At 36.3% G+C, this 16,639-nt stretch overlaps 2 protein-coding genes and 1 pseudogene across 6 annotated transcripts; 2 read left to right on the plus strand and 1 right to left on the minus strand.

The window, feature by feature from the left end:
• The first annotated feature begins 1,321 nt into the window (after nucleotides 1–1,321).
• Nucleotides 1,322–4,503, plus strand: LOC110642578 (uncharacterized). 5 transcript variants are annotated; one of them, XM_058151136.1, is made up of 4 exons: nucleotides 1,322–1,763; nucleotides 2,657–2,877; nucleotides 3,682–4,102; nucleotides 4,259–4,503. In XM_058151136.1, exons 3-4 carry the CDS (start codon nucleotides 3,809–3,811, stop codon nucleotides 4,406–4,408), a joined length of 444 nt encoding a protein of 147 aa, XP_058007119.1. In that variant the 5' UTR covers nucleotides 1,322–1,763; nucleotides 2,657–2,877; nucleotides 3,682–3,808; the 3' UTR covers nucleotides 4,409–4,503. The 5 variants fall into 5 exon arrangements, with proteins under 5 accessions (XP_058007119.1, XP_021650363.2, XP_058007120.1 ...); XM_021794671.2 differs by having other exon boundaries at nucleotides 2,657–2,749; XM_058151137.1 differs by having other exon boundaries at nucleotides 1,322–1,625; nucleotides 2,657–2,749.
• A 92-nt stretch (nucleotides 4,504–4,595) lies between these two features.
• Nucleotides 4,596–7,347, plus strand: LOC110642685 (pentatricopeptide repeat-containing protein At3g16610-like; annotated as a pseudogene).
• A 1,783-nt stretch (nucleotides 7,348–9,130) lies between these two features.
• LOC110642568 (MACPF domain-containing protein At4g24290) lies at nucleotides 9,131–16,474 on the minus strand. The gene is made up of 8 exons (XM_021794663.2): nucleotides 16,148–16,474; nucleotides 14,829–15,132; nucleotides 14,005–14,243; nucleotides 12,416–12,617; nucleotides 11,642–11,710; nucleotides 11,329–11,512; nucleotides 10,868–11,034; nucleotides 9,131–10,087 (listed from the first exon to the last, which is right to left on the minus strand). The coding sequence occupies exons 2-8, from the start codon at nucleotides 15,087–15,089 to the stop codon at nucleotides 9,401–9,403; spliced, it is 1,809 nt and encodes a 602-aa protein (XP_021650355.2). The 5' UTR covers nucleotides 15,090–15,132; nucleotides 16,148–16,474; the 3' UTR covers nucleotides 9,131–9,400.
• Nucleotides 16,475–16,639: the final 165 nt, after the last annotated feature.

The following is a 16,639-nucleotide window of genomic DNA, read 5'->3' on the forward strand; positions in this document are numbered from 1 at the left end:
AGTTGTTAAACAGAGGAGGCACGTGAAGCTAGTGGAGGGTCACTTGTGAATGAGCTAAAAGTGGAAAAGCAAACCAAACCACGTTCAACAATTTAACCCAAAAAAGTATGAATATATACATCTGATTTGACGTAGATTTATCATAAAACCTATCTTTGCGTAAAGGTTTTCTCAGGAACAATTTAAAATATATATTTATTCTTTTAGAATCATGATTGTTGTCATGAATTTAAACTCCATAACTTACAGCTTATTAACCCAGAGCAGAAATTACTACCAACCATGGTGACTTGATGGTAAGTCTAGTGTGATTGCATAGTTCCAACCCGGGTGGATTCCTCGTACCAATGTTGATGGCTAAATATTGTAGCGTAATGTGGATCGACGGTGGATTGTTCTACGTATGCCATATCGAGACTTATCTCGAACTCAATCCAAAATCTTGGGCAATGCTTGTCACACTCAACCAATCTATTATTATTGCATTAAAAAAAACCCAAAACAGAAATTCATGCAATCTATATATACTTCCTCTTTCACATTGTTTTTGTTACTATAATATGTAAGAACATATCTTGGTGAGTTGTGGGAAAAGCAAAGGGCTTTGCTTGAGATGGAGACTTGGATTAGTTGGATAGGAAGAAAAAAGAGAAAAGAAAGACAAAAGAAAAGGAGGGAAATACATGCTTTCAATCTATTTTCAACGTCTGTTTTAGAGTGCTTTCTTATCATGGGACCCCATGTCCTTTGCAAAATGTCTTGCATGTAAATGGAAGAGCAATTATCTATCTTTGAAATCACCTTTTCTACATGGAAAATCTAATTTTGTTATAATTTTATCATAATAAAACAAAATGAGAGAGAGAGAGAGAGAGAGAGAGAGAGAGAGGTCACTGATGTTGATTTGATGAGGCATGGATTTCTTTTGTAATGAAATGGAATTTCGTTTTCCTTTTTCTTTTTGTCTTTTAGGAAAAAGAAGAAAAACAGTAATAGGTCATCACAATCAGAAAACTACTAGTCTGAATATAGTTTTGCTTTCAAAGTTTTGGGTTAGAAGTGGCCTGAGCTAGAAAATCTTGGATGCAGATATCTTTTTGGAAAGAAATCTCAGATTAGATATGGGAAAATGTTTCTCTCTTGAATAAATGAAGAAATAATTTGCAAGATCAAAGGAATGATGCCCCCCTTTCAAATTTGAGGATTACGATGGGATTTAGGTCTAGATAGGCTTTCCTATCATTCTCAGACAAATTGATTCTCATGTTGACAAAAGAGTCTCATTCAATGTTTGGTTGGTAAAATAGGTCTCCCCCTCCTCCCCCCCCCCCCCTCCCCCTCCCCCTCCTCTTTCCTTCTCTTTCTTTTTTATTTTTATTTTATTTTATTTATTACTACCATTTGCTTCATTTCTCATCTGGAATACTTTCAACTTTTGTAGCAGAGGATTCTCAGTTCAGTAATAACCTGTGTGGGTTAAGGGGGTAGGAGGGGTGGGGAGAGAGAGAGAGAGAGGTTTCTGGTGGAATGTTTTCTTGTTTACTGGTAAAGATTGGATTTTTCAAATGATAAAGCTATTGGCTTTAGCAGTGTTTCTGACAAAAGTAATGGGTTGCTCTCATCAGGTTATTTTTAATTTTGTAAGAATACAGGGAATAAATGTGGTCTACATCATCTCCTTTTCCTAGCTCTATACTTTTGCAAAACTCACCCTTTTCTTTCTTCTCTTGAATCATGGCAGTTTGGTACAGCATAGCTGTAAGGTACCAAACAATGATCCTCTCTCTCTCTCTCTCTCTCTCTCTCTCTCTCTCTAAATTCTTTGTTCTTATGTTGGCTTTTGTTCACATGCCTATTCAGTATCGAAACCCCGATTATTTTTAAGTTATGGTTTTCTGTAGCAGCTTTTGCTTTTCTTTATCTTTCTTTTATTCAGTGGAGAGATTATGTGTGATTATATGAGATATTGGCTACCTTTCCCATGATTACCTCTCAATAGTTATGCTGGATTTGAATTAGGGTTAGGTATTAATAATATCCCATGCCATCCACAGTTGACCTTTAACCTTTAATCCAGAAAGTAATAATCTGGATTCCTGCAAAAAGTAATTCCCATCTTTCTTGCCTAACCCATGTGTTTTCCCTTACATATTATGCATTAATACTTGATGATAGTTATAATCATTTTTCATGTGAAATTTGATCAGTGTGGCTAGTGACAAATAGTGCATATAATTATTTGTTAGTTCATAATTAGAGGTGCGATCGATAAATTATAAACCTTGCAGGGTCTAATCAATATTGAAATGAGGTTAATGAAGGTAGGGTTAGGGTTAAGAAAATTTTTCCATCTCTTAATGTAATTCAGCACATAAAGGTGACTACTTTTTAAAGCACCCAATAGGCCACTCTTTGTTTTTAGCTCTCCAGACATGAAGGCCCATGCTTTTGATTTCTTTTAAGTATGCTTCTTGAGACAAGGTATAGTATCCATTAAGTTAGGCATCAAGAACATCAAACATAAAAAAAGGAGAAATATTGTACTGCTGCGATTATCATATAACTTTGTCTTTACATTTTCTATTGGGCTATAAAGCTAGCTACATGGTTTAAATTATTCATTGAGAAGTGTGGGTGTCTTGTTTTTACATGGCAGCTAAGCTATAGGATCTCTAGTCTCAGATAATGTGTGCTCCTACTTCTCTGGACCAAAACCAAATGCCTTCCAACTACTACTATTCATAATAAGGTTAGTTCATACTTGCTTTATTTATAGCTTTGATCATAATTTACCAATTCACTTACGCCCACTGAAAAAGAAGTGCATCACTGCAAGTTCTGCAGAATTTGCATCTCATCTCTCTTTGTTTTGTTTCTGTGAGTATTTTTCTCTTCATTTCATTGACCATTGTAACTTGAGCTTCTGAAATTTTGTGTTAGTTCTACACATTCTGCTAGTTCTTGCTAGATTGTCAGAATCAAGATGCCATTTGTCTAATTTGCAGAAACAGAGCTCACATTTTCTCTGAAAATTGCTAAAGCTGGATCTTCATCTGTAAAATCATTTTCATCAAATGATGTTCAATTCCTTTTCTTAGAATAACAATTAGGTGAATCTGATACATCATCTTGCCTTCTGCAATTTTGTGCTAATGAATTCTTGCAGGCATTTGTGTCTTTATGCTGTAGAAACTGAAGGTGTCATCTCTGATCATTTCATTACAAGCAGTCATTGAATCACTAAAAAATTATGCCATCATTATATTAAATTGGATGCTTTCTCTCTTTTTTCTTCTTAAAGCATTTGAGATGAGTCTATCCTTGCCCCCGAAATGATTTGAAAACAGTTTCTTCCTTTTTTCTAATGATGATTACTAATATCTCTGCTGTTTTGTGCATACAATTTATCCTTAAGCTTCCTCTCATTTAATCTTAAAACATTATTATAGCTATTATTAGGTTGCACTGAGACATGGTTAATAATTGAGAAGGTAAGAGAAGCCTAATGACATTGTGTTTCATGATTCATGGAAAGCCTTGGAACTGGCATTAAGATAAATCCAAGTGTTTTGTACTTGTTACTTTTATTCTCTCTAGAATCTTATTTCAGAGCAAGTAATCTGAATTTTTTTTTTCATGTATCAGAATTCTGATGGTTCTTTTCATATTAAACCTTTTCAGGGTCAGTACTACTGGCAATCAACAAATGAGCAAGGACGTCCCTTAGAGAAAACAACTGCTGAACTGTCAGTCTGGTAGCCCATTTCACGCGATCTAAAGAAGTTTCAACAAAGAACAGAACAGGACTATGAGCGATTTTAGTTCTGAAAGATCAAAGCCATGGAACATATATGCAAATTCAGACCCTACCCCATCTCAGACTGGAGTCATCGACAGAGAAGCTCCATGGAAAAATTTTGGAACATCAATGAATGCCATTGCCTTTGGATTTGTTGCTACAGCCATATTGATATCAATGTTCCTGATCATGGCGATTTTCGAACATCTGTTTAGGCCAAACCCTCCTTTTTCTTCACCTCAAGAGGTGATCAACAGGTCCCTGGAATCAGGACCAGTAGACAAACTTGGAAATCCACAGACAGTAAGTCTTCTATTTCTGAAATGGTTTTTGATTCAATGGACTCTAATTCAAACACAACGCCACTGAGCTAAAGCTCATTGGTCTTTTCTGAATGTCTATACAACATAGTTGTATGCTTCTTTGGATTGATCGTAGTTGGTTGTGACTTGGAAACAGGTACCAACAACATCGTGTGCATCCGATTTTTCAGTAGTGATGCCTGGACAGCACTATCCCACTTACATTGCTCAACCAGCTCCTCTTCCATGCGCAAGGGAAGGGATTTATTGGCCTTCCCATGAACATAACAATCTTGTATTACCTTAATTTGTTTATGCTATATATATACTTGCATTTTGGTGTACCAGAAGATTGTTGTTTATAGCATAATATACAGAACAGAATGGCACATCACTTCTATACTCATTTCTTCAGCTGAGTAATGTTATCTTTTCTAAGGAATTTTTGCATGTTCAGGACGCAGTAAACTTCTGATAACTGATAGAGATCCAGAATGGGTCTTTGAATTCATGTGTTTCTTCAGGTATTGATTGGTTTTGCTGTTCTGTTCACATTGCTCACTACATAAATCCTCTCGATTCCTATTTTGTATTGATGCTGCAACGGCCAAAATAATACTGGAAGGCTAGTAATGGACAGCTGAGCAACATGTGCCTAAACTCGAACATTTGGATAAAGAGTTATTCGCTCGAGCATATCCTTGGTCACACTCAGACACCATAATCAGAATCCCATTTCTCATGAGGACATTTTATTAAAAGCCACACCCCACCTGGTAATGGTGACGATTTTAACCAAACTAGCGAAAAACTCACGCATTTGTACGTAGATTATGCACGCCGCGTGTTCGATAGCAGTTCCCAAAAGCGAAAAAATGTTCTAATATGGAATCTGTTGTTAAAGGCATATAATTGGAATGGAACCTTTAGTGAAGCCATTAATTTGTACTACAAAATGCTGGAATTGGGTGTTTAGCCCTCCAAATTTACATTCCCTTCTGTTCTTAAAGCATTTTCGACTCTTCGAGCAATTGAAGAAGGCATAGGCATTCATGTTCATCCAAAAGGCTCCGGCTTGATTCTGATGTTTACGTTTCCATGGCTTTGTTTGACATGAATGCGAAATTTTGATGTTTGGATGATGCAGAGACGGTGTTCAGTGAAATGCCTTATAGAGATGTTGCATGGAATTCCACGGTTGCTGGGTTCTCTGCATCGGGTGTATTATGATGAAACTGTACAATTGCTTGTCCGAATGCAAAAGGATTTCATAAGCCCCAACTCTTCGTCAATTGTGGCGGTTCTTCCAGCAGTTGCTCAGGCTAGTGCTTTGAGGAATGGCATGGCAGTACATGGTTTTTGTGTGGGGGAGGGTTATATTGATGATTTCGTAGTTGCCAGAAGAAACTTTGACAGGATGAGTATGGAAAATGTCAGTACATAGCTTATGCCAGAAGAAACTTTGACAGGATGAGTTAGAACTTTGGTAGGAAATGATGAGGCACAAAGACTTTGATGTGATTCCAACAGTTGTAACTTATGCTACCTTACTTAGAGCTTGTGCAAAGTTAGCAGACTCTAGCACATGGAAATGGCATACATTGTTATACTGTCGAATCAGGTTTTGTTTCGGATTTGATGTTGAGAAATACTCTACTTTCAACATATGTGAAGTGTGGAGATTGTCAGTGACACAATCAAATTCTTTTATGAAATGGGTTTGAAAGATACAGTTTGATATAGTGATATTATCCCAGGATGTATGGACAATAGTAATTCAGAAGAGGCTTTACATACGTTCCATAAGATGCGATTGTCTAGAATGGATCCAGAATTGGCAAACCATGGTAGGTGACCTGCTGGCTTGTGCTCATTTGGCTGTGCTCGACAACATGGTTCTTGCAGTCATTGTTACACAACTGTTCATGGCTTTACATCTGAAACCACAATTTTTAATGCTTGCATTGATATGTATGCAAAGTGTGGAAAGATTGATACTGCCTGGAGAGTTTTTGATAGGATGCATAAGCAGGTAATTGTATCATGAAATGCAATGACAATTGCTTATGTAATTCATGGGCTTGGCTTGGAAGCGCTATTGCTATTCGACAACATGCTAGCAGAAGGTTTAGAGCCAGATGATGTGACTTTCATTCTGGACTTGTTATAGAAGGTAAAAACTGGTTTAATGCCTGCGTAAAGATTTTAACATCACTCCTAGGGTGGAGCATTATATATGCATGGCTCAGCCGGGCAGAGAATTTTGAGGAGGTGTTCAATTTCATTGAGAAGATGCCATTTGAGCCTGATGTTCGTATTTGAAGTGCCCTGCTTGCTGCTTGTGGGGTCCATGGGAAAGTTGAACTTGGGGAAGAAGTGTCGAAGAAAATCCAGAGGCTAGGAAGTGAAAGTACAGGAAGTTTTGTTCTTTTATCCAATATGTATGGTATTGTTGAAAGATGGGATGCTGCAACACAAGCTAGAATACTGCAGAGGAACTGAGGTTTTAAGACAAGTCCTGGGTGTAGTTGGATTGAGATTGGTGGGGTTCATGCATTCATTGGTGGAGATAGGTCACACCCACAGTCACCTCAGATAAATAAATAATAAAATTGATGAACTATTGGTGGAGATCAAAAGGTTGGGTTATAATGGGAAATCTAGCTATGTTCTTCAAGATGTTGAAGAAGAGATCATAGTGAAAAACAGCCTATTGCTGTATTGCATTTGGAATTCTTAATCTGAGCCCCAATAAGCCCCATTCTATTAACCAAGAATTTGCGAGTATGTGGTGATTGCCATATTCCTATAAAACTCATCTCTTGGTACATAGAGAAATATTACATTTAAGAGATGCAAGTCGGTTTCATCATTTCAAGGATGGAATTCGCAATTGTGTAGATTTCTGGGAAGGACAAGGATGCATATTTTACAGAATGGTTGATCTCATGTAAGCATGTTTCAACTTGTTGGCTATGAAACAACTATTCTGCATCAGGTAAAAATTCATTTACTATTCAGATTGACACTTTCCAGGTTCCTTTGCCGCCATACACTGCAGCCTGAATTTGAAACGTCATACAATGCCAGGCATTAAAAAAGGGATCTAAAACTGTTTTGGGTCATTTTGAAATTGCCACCTTAATATTCAGAATGTAATAGCTCTCCACACTTGTAGGCAATAAAGAAGTTGCTGAGACTCTCATGACATGCCATTTCTTTTGGTTTTTTTGCTTGCTGCTGTGATTTTATCATCTTGATATCAATGTCTGGACTTTGATAATCTTTGAATAACTGTTTAGGCTAAACCATTCTTTTCTTTACTACCGTAAGAAATGACCATGATTACTGCAGATTCAGGATTTTCAAAGGAACTGGCAATCCACACAACAGCCTTCTATCTCATCACGTTCTCAGGATTTCATGGATAGAGGCATCTATATGTTGGTAACTTCGTGATGCATTTGTGTTCCAATACACCTTCTCAGAGTTATCTGCATTTTTTTTTATATCCTACATTCTCCTCCTACACTTGGTTAAAAAATAAATAAAAATAAACTGCCAGTGGCGACAGAGGAAGAGAGACAGACAAACAAATGTGCAAAGGTATACATACATGGACATCAAAAGTTGCCTCTTTCATGGTAGTGCAGCACTCATGAGTATCATTCTCTTTCCACATACTTCTTCCCCTCCACCACCCTCTTCCCCCCCTTACCATTTACTGCGTAATGCTCTGTTTTCCATGTCTGTCTCTTGGATGAACTGATTAGTAAGACCCTTAAATATTTGCACGAGTTTTCACTGATTAGTAAGACCCTTAAATATTTGCACGAGTTTTCACTTATTTCTGCTTTCTACTTTAAAAAACGAAAATGAAGATTAGGAAAAGGAAAAATTTTAAACAAATTATTTTTTCTGTTTTTAATGCTTTGTTTCAAATAATGGTTGAATGTTTATAATAATAATAGCTGTGTAACTATGAAATCATTAACCAAAATTTGATTGCTACCACTTTTAACTGTATGTGCTGTACTTTCTGCGGGCTTAATGTTTCTTTTTTTTTTTTTAATTAATTAATTTATTTTTTAAATTTATTTATATAACCTTCTGATTACTAGAATCTTCAATTATTTTATGATCTATCTTTTCTCCTTGTCTTCCACTAATATGGGATGATTGAGATTTGAGCCTTTTTATGAAAGTGACCTATATCCATATCTAAAGCTGATCTTATTTTTTGATGCTTAACTTCTTTAAAACAGGAAAATGAATGAAAAGTAGCAAAAGAAAGCTCCTTTGATGATTCAGCAGATGTTGCCGTTGCCTTTGGTTTCTTTTAGAAACGAATTCCTGTAGATGTTTTTCAGAAAAAGATTGTTGTCATCTTTGAGGTGACTACATGAAAGGACTTGTGAAGGTGGGATTGCATACCTGTTCTCCCTGCAAGAACCATATGGTCCTCTCAGGATGGCCTGTACTGGTGCATCGTGGCTTTCGGAATGGGTTTCATTTACTGTTTCCAGACTCGGAGGGGGCGGTCAGCTTTACAACACTATGATGATTGATGAACAAGAAATTTTACTTGGAAAGGCTGGCCAAGACTCTGCTTAACGAACCCCTGAATCTTCATGTTTGGCAAGTGGCCAACAAAAGTGGTACTTCAATTTCATGTTTCTTGACACCATTGTATCAACCAAGTCCTAGACACTCTTAATTCAAGGCCTTAAAAATATGAGAAAGCAAATTAGAACTCGTATTTCGCTCACACTCAATTAAATTGTACCCAGCTGAATGTTTTGCCCCCTCAAATGGGCGCTGGCTAGGGCTCTGCAAGGCCAAGCACAAGGTTCAACAGGGCTGTTTTAATTTGCAGTGCCTGAGGAATGGATTAGCGAAGAGGACCCAGATCCTCATGCAACTTCTTAGATCCCAAAATTATATTCCAAGAAAGCCATGAGGACTGATTAAACACCATGCTCGGTGCAGGTCACTGCAGGTGTCAAACAGGCAGCTAGCACCAGCAGAATGAGGATGTAAAATACCTTGTTATAAGATTGAAGGCACCAAAATGGGGAATCTACAATGGAAGCAAAATTACATTACAGGGGAAAAATCAGTGATGAGAACAAATTACAACAACAATTTGCCAACTGCTTCCCAATCAATCATTATTTCCATTTTGCACCTTCCTGCATTTGCAACCTTAGTGCCAATAACTTTTGCCGTTCTTCCCCCTTTGCAACTTCTGTACTTTTCACCTTTGTTCAATTGGGTGGGGTTGGGATGATGAATTCTGCTAGTGTTCTGGTTCCAAATCTTCATCAGGTAATACAGCAGTCAACAAGGAATACTTAACCCGGAGAGAAATCCTACCTTTCTCAACAACTAGTCTAGCCCCAGAAACAACCCAATAGCCAGGAGTTTCCTGGGGCCCTCTCGTCATCTCTGTTGTGTCAACAAACTTAAGAAGCTTGGGGACTTGAACGGGCACTGGGGGGCCCCCAGGGTACACAGCTGAATTTATATTCACATCAGCTGGTCTTGGAGGTGGCTTCTGCACTGATGTGAACCGATGGCTGATTAATGTTGATATGAGACCAGATTTAGGTGCCAACCCAGGTGATCCATCCCATTCTGGATGCTTTACAGCCGCAGCTCCCGACACAGTCGAGAATCGCAATCGTAAGAAGAGAATATTTTTAAATCCACAATTCTCAACTTGCAATTGGGCTCCAGTTACTATAGAAAGTTCCTCATCAGACTCAACAGGAGCAGTACAGACATGAGAGAAATTCTTCCATTGTACTTTCTCATAGTATTTATGATCATAGGAATCCTGACGGAAATTACCATGTGGATCATCTGCGAGTTGGAAGATTTTCGGAAGAGATGAAAGGTGCTGCAAGTGAATGGCCAAGCGATTGCTTCGTTTGCCTTCTAGATAAAGCCGAAGACCAGTCACCGGCCTCTTACCAACATCAACCTGTCAAGGAATTTATAAATTCAGGTTCCTGTCGAATAAAACACAATCAATGAATAGCTACAGCCAGTTTTGGTGTTTTCAATACCATCAATGGATGTACAAATACAGATAAATTAGAGCCACCCAAACTGTTTCATAGAAAATTACCTAGAGGAGATGTTTCAGGTGAACAAGGAGAAATGCAAATCCCTACAATCATCTATAAATTTGTACAAATAGTACAGTTTTTGTTAGAATACTAAGGGAACCATAAAAAACACGTGACAAATTATTATGACACCTTACTCCCAACAATAGTAACTCACAAAACATTCTGTCCATGTGATTCTTCACTTCAAAACTTCTAATAGTAAGATATGAACTCCATAAATAAATTCACCCCTTCAACAGTATTTGCCATGGAAGTACTTAATGCACATGTCCTACTTTTTAGATCATGCAAGTATTTCTTATTACAAAAGTAAAATAAATTGAAAATTACTAAGTCGATCAGATTTGTTTACTTCAAAAAAGTTATACCTCAAAATTATGGCATGGCATATTTAGAATTCTAGACCCAACAATTACTGTGTTTCAGCCAATGATGGCCACCTGTTAGCATGTTAATCAATTTAACTATTATGCAAATGATCTAGCAGATGTAGTGCTATCCAAAAACATTCTATAGTCATTCATAAAGTCATACATAACATACAAGAACATGAAAAATTTTGAGTCAAATGATAAGGCACAGCCAGGTAAGAAACATAAGAAACAATTTGTTAAGAGAAGAGGCCTTACTGGACTGGTGTTTACAAAAAGCTTAGGGCCTATGAGACTAAATTGTAAAGATGCTGTACTGTGCTGCTTCCGTTGTGGCCCAAGGGGAAGTTCACTAAACACTGGTGCCCATTGCCTTGGCAGCTGAAATTCCAAAAACTGGTGTAGCTCTTCAATTGGGGGCTTATCTGGTACTCATAAGCAAAGCCAAGACAGTTATTTTTAATGGTGCAACAATATTTAGCAGCATTATGATTAAAGAAAAGCAATGAATAGATCATAATCCATATGAAGAGATCTGAACATGAGTCACATGTCAAAAATGAAAAGAAATTGAGGGGTAAGGATCGAAGGTGTTTTGAGAAAGAACTAATATAGAGCATGCAAACGCGATATAAAGATCACATTGATCACAATTAGCAACACTGCTAATAAAAAAGTAAAAATCCAACAACGTTATGTCCTGAAGCAATTTTACTTACATCGTAGATATAGATTTACGGCGTGGCTCAAGAATCCATTCCCTGGGACTCCATTCAATAGAGAGGTAATTGGAATAAAGGACATTGAGATTACATCAGGCTCAAATTGAACAGTGCGTAACCAGTCACTATGGGATAGAAGTTTATCACTTCCGCCTCTCCTTTTGTAAATTATCATGATATCCTGAAATTATAGTAATTAAACGAGAACAAAAAAAAAACTAAAATTTTGCCAAAGGACAACCCAATTGATCCTCAAAACCCTTCAATGGAGTGCTATGATATCAAGAACACAATATGTGACAAAACACACCTCCTTGTGAGAATAAGAACTTGAGGAACTGGTATCAGCAAACCTCAGCCGCTGCTCCCTGATTTCCAACTGAAACAACAATGATTAGATAAGATGCCTAGAAAAGATATAAACCAAATATGTGAATTCATCTGTATGCAGCAACATGTCTATTCCACATAAAAGGCAAGGTTTAAAGGTTCCTTACACAAGGTAAAGGGCATTATGTATTGTTTTTATAGCCTGCCATCATGATAAGGCTGTTTTACAATAGATATTTGAGAATCACAGAAAAAACACATTACATCCCTTTACAGGCCATCACATTTTGCTGCTACAGCCATTAACCACGGTCCATTGCGCTATATATAACCTCTCTTTGTCGTGAGCTAATTTTTAAAAAATTCCATGATAACAAGGGATGAAATGTTACACTTTGGCCACAACACCCTACAAAGGTAACAGATCAATGATACGGGCCCACCAACAGATAAGCTTTGGAGGAGAGCTTACAAAGACGTGGCAAAAGAATTTAAGAAAAGAAGCAGCAATTTATTCACATGAATTTTGCTAGTAAAAAAATTACTAGAGTTAAACATCAATTTATTCACATGATCTTTTCCAGTCAAAGATTACCTGAATTATAGGTACAAGTAGACTACTAGTATGTTCTGATTATTGAATACAATTTTATCGAATCAAAGTGAGTAACAAATATTACTAATTTTAAATAACAAGTTCAATGCTCAAAATTGAAAACCAAAAACTAGTAGAAATAACAAAAATTCCACAAACCTTGTTACTCTGGTAAACTTGCTCAGAAGCCATGCTATACTGTCCACTGGTATCTAAAAACCTCTTATCAGCCATCTCTTTTAGTCTCTTCTGTAGATCAGCTGGTTGAAGAATAGATGAATGCTGCTGTTTCACATATATGACATCCTTCCCGCCCATCTTCACACCAATAATAATATGAGTGCCAAACATTTCAATAAACCTGGAGAATAAACTTATTGTAAAAATCTTAGTTCCAAATTTAATATAGCACACATAGTTCATTTTAAATGGTAAGCAATTTTCTACCTCCACTTGATGTAATATGGACAATTTTGTTTGTAAGTGTAGATTAGAAAGGTTCATAGAATATCAATTTAACAGAACTATGAAAACGCAGGCCCGAAAACATGCATTGGTTTTGTTGATGCCACATTTACTCTTTTCTTTTGCTTTAAAATGGAAGAAGGGCCGTGAATTAAAGTTAAAAGAAAGGGACAGAGGGAGGGGGATGGGGGGCTGCATTATTTTAGTTTGGGGGGGAATCAAAAGCATTAATTTAAAAAAAAAAAAATTACAATATGGTAGAATTTTAATTTAGTGAATTGAAATCATACATTTCTTATCCTTAAACTTTTGTCTTCATAAATGGGGATGCTATGAATATAATTAGAGAAGCCTTCGGCAGAAAATTTTCAGATTTGGTTTGAGAGAGCTCTTCTACTCTTTTTAATTCCATGATCACTCATCTCATCTGTCACTCTTTTTCTCCCTATGAACTCTTGTTAATGAGTTTGACTTTGATCTTCTCTTTTAGAATATTAAACCATACTAAACAGAATGCGCATCATGGGTTCATAGAATATCAATATAACAGAACTATGAAAATATAGGCCTGCAAACATGCATTGGTTTTGTTGATGCCACATCTATTCTTTCTTTTGCATTAAAATGGTAGAAGGGCCCTGAATTAAAGTTAAACGAAAGGGAAGGGAAAGGGGAGGGAGGGGGGTTGTGGGGGAGGAGGAGATGGAGGCCTACATTATTTTTGTTGGGAGGAGAATCAAAAGCATTAATTTGAAAAAAAAATTACAATTTGCAAGAATTTTAATTTAGTGAATTGAAATTATACATTTCTTATCCTTAAACTTTTGTCTTTATAAATGGGGATGCTATGAATATAATTAGAGAAGCCTTTTGGCAGAAAATTTTCAGATTTGGTTTGAGAGAGCTCTTCTACTCTTTTCAATTCCATGTTCACTCATCTCATCTGTCTCTCTTTTTCTCCCTATGAACTTTTGTTAATGGGTTTGACTTTGATCTTCTCTTTTAGAGTATTTAAACCATACTAAACAGAATGCGCATCATGGCTTGTCTCCAAATAATCATTTTATGATTTTAGAACCCTATCATGTTTGGCAAAAAAAAAATCAAAAACTATATTGACAAACAAACATGTCAAAATCATGAAAATAAAGAAAACTAAGAGTCGCATAGTGTCATCAAATAATTTATTATCAGAATTAAAAGATAAGCTTTTAAACTCAGCTGAGGCATGATGATTGACAACAATCTCACTAATTGCCTAAACTACAGCTGTGAATACTTACTTTGCTAATGCTGCAGGTTCCCATGATGATGGAACAGCCTTTTTAACATGATCACGAAGTACAATTTGAGATTTCTCTAATGCAACTGTATAAAGAGTAATGAATACTCCATCAGAAGCAAGGGTTTTAGTATTAGCTGCATCTTTCTGCCAACAACCTGTGAATTCGAACATGGAATTGAACAGACCAGAGGGAATTTTTCCAGTCAATGACATTTCCTGGTTGAATTGCTCAGACATCTGTGAGGAAAGAAGAAAAGAAAAAAAAAAGAGTAAGGTAAAAGATATCCAAAACATACAGACAATCCATATATGTCTACTATTATCATTAGTTTTTTTGGAGACATAAAGCATGCAACTCATGTAAGAGAGGAAAATTTTTCTTCACACAGCCCAACACAGCACCTTAAACAATAGCATGCAATCTAACAATCCTCAGCATTTGAATATTTAGCCAACTCTAAGAACCAAATCCAAACAAAACTGATCATAATACCCCAAAAATTTGAAGTAGTAGAAATATAGATTTCACAGCGACTTCTACTAATGTTCAGTCATGACATAGCAACACCATAAAAAGCACATGCACACAACAGAGAGAATCCCTGGTCAAATGCAAAGAGTTCACATGAGATAGCAATGCAATAAAATACGTCAGTTCAATGATGAAGCTATATTGCCTGTTAATGCTAAATATATTTTAGAATAAGAATGCAAATTTCCGACCAATTAATAGCCAAACCATGCATAAGAGCAATAAAAATTCAATCCATATAACCGGAGAATCAAATTGAAAGGTAATTATATGAAAAAATGAACAATTACCTGCTGGAAAGAGAGGACATCAGACCTAAACCTTGTCCGCTCCCCTTTATCGCACTTTATTGACTTAGGCACATTTGGTATTGATATCCCACCTGGAAGAACAATCTCTCCACCCCCACCTTCATCAATCTCAATTAATTGTGAATCCTTTGCACCCCCTTTACAGTATTTCAACCTTAAATCAGCTGTTATATCATATCCATGCCCTATGGACCCAATTGCAACCTCAGCTGCCTTTGGAGCTGGAAGTCTAAGTGCCATTACTCAACACATCACTGCACTTCACTAAATGGAGAACCAAACCCTACATAAGTTCAAAAAACACACATTTAGCCCTAAGCCTGGACCACTAAGCACCAGATAAACCAAAATGAACACATGTGACACATCTCTAAAGATTAAAATACATATACAAGGTTCAAATTAAGTAAATTCAAGATTTTTCAAGAATCCAAATCAAAGCCCTACTTGTAGTTCGAAATACACATATTTAAGTCAATCTAACCAAAAATCACATATTCTTAGTCAAAGACCAAATCCTAATTTCATATTTAATACATGATGTCCATTGTTAGATCAATTCAACACGAAAACATGTGTTTTCTATGTGTAAAGAAATATATCAAATTCTATTCTGACTCTTTTATCTTCAGCTATACAAACACAAACTTTACACATTTTCTCATCATAAATAAATATTTAAAAACAGAGCAAAGTTTAATATATGATGCCAAAGACATCTTTAGCTAAAATTAAAAAAAAAAAAGAAATTCAAGAATTCTTCAAAGTTAATACACATGCACAACTCAAAATAAGAAAAAATCATGATTTTCAAGAAATCTAATAGAAACTCTACATGTAGTTCAAAATACACATATTTAAGTTAATTTAGCTAAAATTCACATAATCTTAGTCAAAGAGCAAATACATAACCTCATAGTAATACAGGATATACATTGTTTGCTCTATCAACGAAAACAAGCATTTTCTAGGCATAAGATAAATAGATAAAATTTTACTCTCAAATTTGTAGCTAGACAAACTTCACGCAGTTCTTTAACAAAAAATAAATAAGAGCATAACAAAATAATCACATATGAAACCAAAGACCTAAATTTAGCTCAAATTAAACTAAATTCCAAGAAAATTTCAATATCAAGCTGATCCAACTTCCACAGTGCATCTAAGCGAGCTTGTACAACTAATATTAATCAAATTCCACGCATTTTTTAACTCGAAAACAGATCTAAACTCTTTCATGCGAACCAACACATGCACATATAATACATTGCTCACGCCGAGAATCAAAAACTACAAACCGATCGGTTTCTTCAAATCCTCAGACACTGACGAAGATCGAGCTAGAAATACACTAAAATTCACGTAAAACAGAGATCACTAGCATCTACTTAATTAAAAAATTTCCTCTACGAACCGCTAGATTTCGCTCAGATTGCTAAACATTCAAGGTGGATTCTACAGAGATGGAGAGAGAAAAACCCTAAGCTCACAGGCAAAAAAGAAGCGAAAAATGTGCACAGAGAAAGAGAGAATTTTGGTAAAGAGAAAGAAGTAATATTTTAGTTTGACCAGAGGAAGTGTGAGATTCTATTGACATGTGAGTGACTGTGACTTCAACTCCCTTAAACAGGAAAAATTACAACAGATAAACCCACGGATAGATTGGAAGCAGCCAAAATAAAGGCAGTGGTTCTTCAACGCTGGTAAGAGATAACTTCACTGCCTGTGCCCTAAACATTCCAGCTCACCAATCACAGAAGGACACGTCAACCGATCAATTTAATTGGGTA

Source organism: Hevea brasiliensis, chromosome 8, assembly GCF_030052815.1.
Source record: "Hevea brasiliensis isolate MT/VB/25A 57/8 chromosome 8, ASM3005281v1, whole genome shotgun sequence".
NCBI lineage: Eukaryota > Viridiplantae > Streptophyta > Magnoliopsida > Malpighiales > Euphorbiaceae > Hevea > Hevea brasiliensis.

Coding starts and splice junctions, on each gene's coding strand:
- LOC110642578 (XM_058151136.1), top strand. CDS start 3,809: ATGAGCGATTTTAGTTCTGAAAGATCAAAGCCATGGAACATATATGCA. Junction 4,103..4,258: donor AACTTGGAAATCCACAGACA/GTAAGTCTTCTA, acceptor ACTTGGAAACAG/GTACCAACAACATCGTGTGC.
- LOC110642568 (XM_021794663.2), bottom strand. CDS start 15,089: ATGGCACTTAGACTTCCAGCTCCAAAGGCAGCTGAGGTTGCAATTGGG. Junction 14,244..14,828: donor ATGTCCTCTCTTTCCAGCAG/GTAATTGTTCAT, acceptor CTTTCCTCACAG/ATGTCTGAGCAATTCAACCA. Junction 10,088..10,867: donor TTTTTGTAAACACCAGTCCA/GTAAGGCCTCTT, acceptor ATTCCTTGACAG/GTTGATGTTGGTAAGAGGCC.